This window comes from Onychostoma macrolepis, chromosome 22, assembly GCF_012432095.1.
Source record: "Onychostoma macrolepis isolate SWU-2019 chromosome 22, ASM1243209v1, whole genome shotgun sequence".
Classification (NCBI taxonomy): domain Eukaryota; kingdom Metazoa; phylum Chordata; class Actinopteri; order Cypriniformes; family Cyprinidae; genus Onychostoma; species Onychostoma macrolepis.
In genome coordinates, this window is record NC_081176.1 from 37,356,382 (window position 1) to 37,365,667 (window position 9,286).

At 35.8% G+C, this 9,286-nt stretch overlaps 1 protein-coding gene across 1 annotated transcript in view; it reads left to right on the forward strand.

Annotated features, from left to right (window-relative positions):
- LOC131531177 (Fc receptor-like protein 5) overlaps positions 1-6,301 on the forward strand; it is a 76,358-nt gene extending 70,057 nt beyond the window's left edge. Inside the window, exons 16-18 of the mRNA XM_058761753.1 lie at positions 4,339-4,596; positions 5,330-5,437; positions 5,597-6,301. Coding sequence (XP_058617736.1) covers positions 4,339-4,596; positions 5,330-5,437; positions 5,597-5,649 — 419 coding nt within the window. The 3' untranslated portion in view covers positions 5,650-6,301. The remainder of the gene's footprint in view (positions 1-4,338; positions 4,597-5,329; positions 5,438-5,596) is intronic.
- The last annotated feature ends 2,985 nt before the right edge of the window (positions 6,302-9,286 follow it).

A 9,286-nucleotide genomic window follows, 5' to 3' on the forward strand; every position in this document is an offset into this window, starting at 1 on the left:
ACTGACTAGCCTTAGCCACTCTTGCTGACCAGCAGCAGAGCTTAGGTTAGAAGCCTCCAGTGAGTTTAACGCTTTGGCGAATTTGCTCTCTTTTGATGTTGACATTTCTCAAATTAATAAACAGAACTACACACAGTATATTACATTACACTACACTATACTACACTACACAGTATTGAACTATCTTTATGAGGAGATCTGCTAGCTTGTTTACACAGAGCGCTGCTAGTCTGACAGGAGGATGGCTGGACCAATCGTGTGCAAGTCAGTCGAAACGGGGCTTCCCATTGACAATTGATCAACGTTTATGTCACTGTTTGTGTACATTTCTAAGCTTTTTGATTAGTTTTATACAACGTTTAACACCACATTTGGAGAGCAGAGATAGTGACGTTTCAGAGGATACCCGGAATATAGGAGGCTTGTTTGAGATGCGCCTTGCCTCGCCCGAAATGTAGGCGAGAGTAGGCGGCTGCAGTGAGGGGAGGAGTGAAATAAGCGCAGTCAAGACGGACAGTTCTGCATCTCTCGAAGTGGAACAGATACCTACGAGATCAAAGGCAGATATCGCGTTATTCTCACTCATGTGCTGTGCTGCTGATAAACATGATATAATTTCAGTTCTGTTGCTTTTATATGAAAATAAATGAGATGAATAAGACACTCAAAGTGCTTTCTGTTTAATACCATACGAAAGGCATATTTATAATCCATTTTTACTTTAATACAAACATGTATTTTAGATTTTTATAGAAATATGACAATCACATATCTCACACAGAGATCGCTCTGTCATAATGTTTGGGAATATTAATGCATAATTTAAATACATAATCACATGAAATCAGATTAAAAAATAAAACATTTTTGCAGAGAACAGCATCACGGTTGTCTGAACCAATGAGCATTAAGTTGTGTTGTCAGTCAGTCGTTTTCCATCAGGCTTTCAATCAGTGCAGTTGGTGGAGAGCAACTGCGCGCGACTGCTCAATCCGACACAGCCGCCTTGCCTTCGCGAGAGTTTTTTGGCACACGTCAGCATGACATCAGAGCAAGGCAGACGTAACTCGGACACTTTTCTAACCGGCATGCATCTAGCGGTGATCACCGGTGATCGGTTCTGCACAGATTTTGCTCCTCTCAAACAAGCCTAAAGAAACACTCAGAAGTGAAGAGAGGAGTTGAGAAAAGTTGAGAAATGTTCATTTCCAGCGAATTTATTAAAACTTTAAGTAAACATTAATAGTCATTTAAATACCTTTACTCAATTATCTGGACTACGAAACTTTGGGAGATTATTTTTGAATGTTTGTTCTTTGAAATTAGCTAAAAAAAGAAAAATCGATTTTTTCATTGTTTTTCCACATTATCGGCCCGTATCTTAAAATGAAACATTGCGACTTCCGACTCATTTCGCCAGAACAGGTCACATATTTCTTCAGACAGAATCATAATTTCTATTAATTTTCCACTGATTTAGGCTATTTCATTAGCATTAGGACTTCCCAGCGCTGTATGTGTGTTTACTCTTCTGTGGTCGTTGTATGAGTCACACAGAAAGCTGATTTGTTGTGAAAAATGTCAGTCTTGTTCTGCATCACATCCCGCCCCTTCATCCTGTGATGCCTTTCCTGTGCTCTTCCTCCTACACATCTGAGCATAACAAAACGCAGATAAACACTTTTACACACAAAGAACAAAGATAATAAACACACGATGATGATATGATATGGTTTGTATGTGATTTTCTTGAGATTTGGGGTATTTTGATGATCATAATGAATATATACATATGAAATGCTCATTTGTGCAGCTATATAAAAGGCTATAAATAGCTTATTTTAACAACAGTAAACGACCAAATTCCACATGTGATCGCAAAAAGAAGTTAATACAAACACTTGATGGTGGTTTAAAGTGAGTTTTGAGTAAAATTGTACTAATAATCTCATAAATTGTCTTATATAGCTTGATGCTAACGTTAGCTCTAATGCAGCTGCAGAACAGGTGCAGTTCTTCATGATGCATTTTGTCATAATTCACGTAAGGTCGCAAGAAAATGTTTTGTTTAATTTTTTTTCGAACGACTTCTGATAATAGTTGGGTAAATGTATACTGGGATTGAAGTGATGTGGCTTGGTAAACCTTGAAATGCCAGAATAAAGGCTAATAATGGCTGAATAAAACAAAAGAATAATGATAAAGGAATAATGAGGATAATGTCTCATACCTGGCAGAGGTGTGACAGATTCGTTTAGTGAAAACAATAGAGACATGAATGAGGCAGTTTGCCAAGCCAAACATGAGGAGACAGCTTACAGGAGAGCTTACAGGGCTCATAAATCAATTTTATTAGCCTTTTATTAGCCTTCTCTAAAAACACACATGACATGGTCTTAGAAAATATTTCATAAAATTCACAGTTTTAGAGATTATGTTCTGAAATTTCAAATGAAGCATTAGTAGACTTGTGGCTTTAGCTTCATTGTGTTTCTAAAACCATATCCTAAAAGCAACATTTTTTTATACATTTAAAACATATATTTTAAATATTTTTTATTTGTGTTTTCATCTTTGAGCCTGTATATATTAACCTTTTTATTTTCGGTATGTCATTTGTGTCTCCATGCTGAAAATGGGGGGTGAAAGCTAAGGGGTTAAAGTCAGCATTTTGAATTTGCACTTCTTGACCAAGTGATTTAGCTCATGCAGATCTAAAATACTAATAATAATTTATTTATTAAATAAATATTTATTTATTTTTCTTCTTTGGTGAATAGAAAGTTTAAAGAACAATTATTTTTTAATATAAACCTTTTGTAACAAACATCATTTTTGATCAATGCATCACATTTCATAAAGCATCCTTGCTGTGTAAAAGTATCAATTTCTCAGTTATCTCCTCATTAACATTTTACCATCCAGATCTTAATAATTTAACCAGCCTGTATCATCACTACTAGGGGTGTGCAGCGGAGCCATTATTTGTATCTGTATCTGTATTCGAATAGATCTGGAAGTGGGCGTGGCTTAAACCGGAAGTTCGTCAAATTACATAAAAATACCATTTTAAATGCAAATCTGTTCAACTCGTATGAACCTTTTCGAAATCCAACTGTAAAAACGCATTACATAAGCTCTTTTCGTGAATGGCATTACATTTAATTATACAAGATAAAGAAAAGCGATGTTTGATCAAGACTTTTGGAGGGTCCAAATGATTTGTTGCACTCTGTTGATAAAAAACTCGTAAATGATCACAGACTCCCGCAACACATGATCTAAGTTACTTAAAGTTCAAGCAAGCTTTATTGTCATTCTGCTATGAGTACTGAACACTTTCTTTCCATTTCTTTTATTTTTTTCAGCTTCTTTTTTTCTACTAGTGCTCTTACATCTTAAATTTGTACACAAAGTTTCACTGGAAAATAAGAAGAATAAAGTTATTTTTCTTTTTTGATAAAGTTTGAAATAGAAGATAATTACAAAGTTATAATTTTAATTAAAAAAAAAGAATACTTTCTTTAGTTATACAGTACAAGGCATATTTGTTAAGTGAAAACTCTGATTTCTGAGAGACACGCAGACCCCAACGCGGCTATTGATTTGCGCTCATTTCATTCATATAGGCTAGTTTACACTCATTCACTTTACACATCCAAGCCCATAGCCAGCTATGAGGTCCAGACATCCGTAAATGTTTCATGTTCAAGAATAAAATTTGAAAACATGAAAAAATATTTAATATCATGTCACTGAATAAATGCATGTGGCTGACTCACAGCAGCTGCTGAGTGAAGGAGCTTGGCGCAAGTACAGCCTCCACTCTGCCATGTTGCCAGACCTAGTTCTTATAAGCGTCGCTGGACTTGTTTTAATACTTAATGTACTTGAGGTTAGAGATTCTGTATTCTATTTGCAAAATACAAGATTTAAATTTATTTTGGTGCATTTTTCAGGAGATTGGTTGTGTTTGTTTTTGTAGCAATATCTGGCAACACTGCTTCGCCGGCACTGACAGGCAGCAATCAAAAAAGGTGCATGCGGATAGTTTATTGCTGAGGAGACCACATTCGTTAGACAAACGCAATGATCCCCATGATAACGGTTTTATCCGAATAACAGAAAAAAATATTCGGCAGACACAATCACATGACCGCACTAAATAGTGATGTTCCAGCAAACATGTGATTGTTTCTGCCGAATATTTTTTCTGTTATTCGGATAAATTCGTTATTCATTTTGAAGCCATTATCCGTGCCTTTCCGAATAAGGTATTCGGCTTCGGGCACATTCCTAATCACTTACCATCTGTTGATTTATTTCCTGTGTTTGTAGATGGTGCTGTGATTCTGGTGAGTTCTGTTGATCCTGTGATTGAAGGAGAGACTCTGACTCTACACTGTTTACATCGATCTACAAATTCCTCGATCCTCAGCACTGATTTCTATAAAGACGGATCACTGGTCCAGAATCAGACGACAGGAGAGATGAGCATCAGTGCTGTCTCAAAGTCAAATGAGGGTTTCTACTACTGTAAAAGAGAGAGAGGACAGTCACCCCACAGCTGGATCACAGTCACTGGTGTCCATAACTGTGAGATGATTTGATTTTATTCATGAGCATCTGATGAGACATGCCACACCATTATATACAAGTCTCTTGCTCTTATTCTGCTAGAGCACAACCAGTTATTGACGTCGTTGTTTATTTTTTCATGGAACTCACATGAAGGAAAGAATAACTACCAAAACATGCAAAATATACTGAAATATAGTGGAATCAACACCTTATAAACAACATAATTCAATGAAATGAGTGCTTTAGCTACAGCATAAGAATAAAGTCAGATGAAACATTAGCCACTTTCCTGTTAAAATCCAACCAATTCATGATTGATTATTTATTTAAGCAGAAAGGAATGAATCTGATTGTGCTTATATGTGGTCAAACTATTTTTTTTTTTTTTTGCCCCCTTCTTTCCTCTGTGGAACAAACAAACTTTATTTATTTATGTATTTATTTATTCATTTATTTATTTTTAAATGTATCCATGTTTTTGTGAAAAAAAAAAAATCCTTCAAAATATCTTGTGTTACACATGAGAAAGAAATCTATACAGGTCTGAACAACATGAGGGTATATTTTGGCAGAAAATTAATAATACATTTTTTTTTAAACTATCCCTTTAATATGGAGCTCTAAAAGGGAATAAAGATGAGAGGAAAAATATTTCAGAGCTTTTATAATTTTGAGCTTTTGTTATTTTGAAAGCCCTTCAGAGCTCCGTAATGTTGCTTAATAATGTGCTTGTGTTTCTCTTTTTCAGTGTCACATAAAGGTCTGATTTCTGTCTTCAACATCCTCCTTTTTTTGGCAGCTTCTCTGTGTCTGCTAGCGACAGCCGTGCTGCTTTTCAAATGTTACAGAGTGAGAGGTAAAACTTCTGTCTGATCTCTCTCTCTCTTTCTTAATCGCTTCACGTATTCCCTCACTGATAGACATGCCATTACTGTTTGTCTCTTTATATTATATATATCAATATTTTCAACAGATGATGGTCATTCATGGAAGCAATAATTTGTGTATTTCACAGTTTCATCTGCTGAAGGTCAGTACACCGTAACAGAGGAAGAAACTTCAATCTGATATTAACATCTTTAAAAAGACTCATACTGTTAAGTCTGTCAACATGTTTGTCAGCGTTTATTGATCTTTAAGTATGGTTTTAAAATGTTGTAGTTTGTTCTTCTTTCATAAGCTTCATACTTGAACGCTGACTTATATATAGATTGTGTTTTTGGTATGTTCTTCAATAGTGAAAGGTGGACATTAATACAGTTGCCTGTACTACTGAACTTCACTTGTTTGAGTAATTAGTAAACAGTTTTATTCTGTATCAAATGTTCTGTGTAAATGAATAACTGTTGAAATTAATGTATGTATAATAGTGTTTCTTGCTTTTTCACATTCAAATCACTATTGGTAAACCACCATCTAATCCAAAAACAATATCTATGTCACAGTTATTTTCATCATGGAGTATTAGTTTGGTTTTCATGGACTTCTATTGGTAATCTTCAGTCACATGTTTTCCTTTGTTCAGTTTTCCAGCCAATCTTTAGTTTTCATGGTAATTCATTTAATCAGCTCAAGTGTTACTCGTTATTTCATTTGTTTGGTCTGTATTTCAGTTTCTCTGCAAGTTCACTTTAGTTGTCTGGTCTTGATTGTGTTCTAACACACTGTTGCATTACTCCGAGTATAATTGTGTTCTTTAATAAACCCTGTTTGAATTTCACTGATCATCTTCGACAATCCATTACTGTTTCATCTATAACTGCATAATAAATCTTTATATATTTAGTGTCTGTAATTAAACAATTCAAAAGCATTTCATTATTTCAATTATTTTTTTGAAAGTTGCCCTTTAAAGTCACTCAGAGACAAACAAAACAATGAAATAAAAACTGTCTGACAGATGTTTATAACAGGCCTATGAATGAGAAATGTTTTTCCACTGACAGTGATGAGATTTCAGATATTTCTACTTAGTCACAGAAAAGGAGCAGCGCCAAATGCCCAATGTCAAATCATACAGTTAGTCCGGTGCTTAGATCCAAAAAAACATGGTCAAAACAAAAATTAAAATCTGCACACGGTAAATGGCAGGGCTTAAACCTCCTCAAAAAATCTTTATTCTACGCTTCCTTAGAAACCGTACAAAAACAGTGAAAAGTGCACAAAAGTGAACAAACGAGACAAAGCTCTTCCTCAGTGCCACATCAGTTAGTGAACACCTGCAACCATTTAAACATTAATATTCACCATGGACATCATAATATATGCGCAGCCACAAAAATATCAAGTTTACCTAAATAGATTCCTATACATATACTGTATAAATATAAATATACTGTATAATATGCAAAAGTTTTTCTTCATTCATAGTTTATCCATAGATCTTAATCATTTCAAAACGAATTCCTCATTCATACCAAGGGGATATAAAGATCTCAAATTAAAAACCCATTTGCATTCCCTTTGTAAAAGTCGGTGTTCCATGTCACCTCCCCTTCAAAGCTGTGATATATGTTCTATTACCGTAAAGTCCAAGTCCGATATGGAATGTGACAAACTCTATCTTACAATGGATGTTGTCTCACTATATACGAATATATACGAAGGCTTCCGTCGGGCCACTCTGCCATAAACTGGTAATAATACTGGTGGAGGGCTGCAGTGATGGTTGACTTTCTACAACTTTCTCCCATCTCCCGACTGCATCTCTGGAGCTCAGCCACAGTGATCTTTGGGTTCTTCTTTACCTCTCTCACCAAGGCTCTTCTCCCCCGATAGCTCAGTTTGGCCGGACGGCCAGCTCTAGGAAGGGTTCTGGTCGTCCCAAACATCTTCCATTTAAGGATTATGGAGGCCACTGTGCTCTTAGGAACCTTAAGTGCAGCAGAATTTTTTTTGTAACCTTGGCCAGATCTGTGCCTTGCCACAATTCTGTCTCTGAGCTCTTCAGGCAGTTCCTTTGACCTCATGAATCTCATTTGCTCTGACATGCACTGTGAGCTGTAAGGTCTTAATTTGGCATTTGTTTTGTGGACTTATTAGTCAAGTCAAGTAAACTCACCTTTATTTATACAGTGCTTTTAACAATACAGATTGTGTCAAAGCCACTTTCCAATATCAGAATAGGAAAATAGTGTCAATAATGTAAAATGACAAGATTAAACAGTCAATTTTCAGTTAAAGGCATTTCATTATTGAATTCAGTGATGTCATCGTCCAGCTCAGTTCAGTTTAAATAGTATCTGTGCAATCGTGTAGACGATATCGCTGGAAAATAAGTGTCCCCAATTACAGATTATTTTACAAGGTTTTTTGATGAGGGTACCAGGATTGACATGAAATCAGGGGACTTTAGATTAAAGATTTAAGTTTTATAGAAAAAATGCATACTTGTGCATACTTGTGCCAAAAACATTGCTTAACAATGAGACTATATTTTAAACAATATACAAATGTGATTTTTATTTAATTTTGCCTTCATTTTGCAAATTAAATGTTGAATAAGAAAAATCATAGTGAGGGACAGGCCAAAAACCTTACTCTAATCAGCATAAATGCTATTTATATTATTTAAAATACTATTTAATTTACTTTTTTAATGTAATACTGATGAAAGAATACATAGTATCATTATGTTTTAAATTGCAAATTTATTCATTGTTATATTAAATCTATGTTTGATTATTTCTTAGGGATGCAAAAGGCACCGATTTCATGGAATGACCCTTATAAATAAAATGTCATATAAAAATAATATGTGAACTTCCCTATATATATATATATATATATATATATATACAGTGAGGAAAATAAGTATTTGAACACCCTGTTATTTTGCAAGTTCTCCCACTTAGAAATCATGGAGGGGTCTGAAATTGTCATCGTAGGTGCATGTCCACTGTGAGAGACATAATCTAAAAAAAAAATCCAGAAATCACAATGTATGATTTTTAACTATTTATTTGTATGATACAGCTGCAAATAAGTATTTGAACACCTGAGAAAATCAATGTTAATATTTGGTACAGTAGCCTTTGTTTGCAATTACAGAGGTCAAACGTTTCCTGTAGTTTTTCACCAGGTTTGCACACACTGCAGGAGGGATTTTGGCCCACCTCCACACAGATCTTCTCTAGATCAGTCAGGTTTCTGGCCTGTCGCTGAGAAACACGGAGTTTGAGCTCCTCCAAAGATTCTCTATTGGGTTTAGGTCTGGAGACTGGCTAGGCCACGCCAGAACCTTGATATGCTTCTTACAGAGCCACTCCTTGGTTATCCTGGCTGTGTGCTTCGGTCATTGTCATGCTGGAAGACCCAGCCTCGACCCATCTTCAATGCTCTAACTGAGGGAAGGAGGTTGTTCCCCAAAATCTCGCAATACATGGCCCCGGTCATCCTCTCCTTAATACAGTGCAGTCGCCCTGTCCCATGTGCAGAAAAACACCCCAAAGATGATGCTACCACCCCATGCTTCACAATAGGGATGGTGTTCTTGGGATGGTACTCATCATTCTTCTTCCTCCAAACACGTTTAGTGGAATTATGACCAAAAGTTCTATTTTGGTCTCATCTGACCACATGACTTTCTCCCATGACTCCTCTGGATCATCCAAATGGTCATTGGCAAACTTAAGTCGGGCTGGACATGTGCTGGTTTAAGCAGGGGAACCTTCCGTGCCATGCATGATTTCAAACCATGACGTCT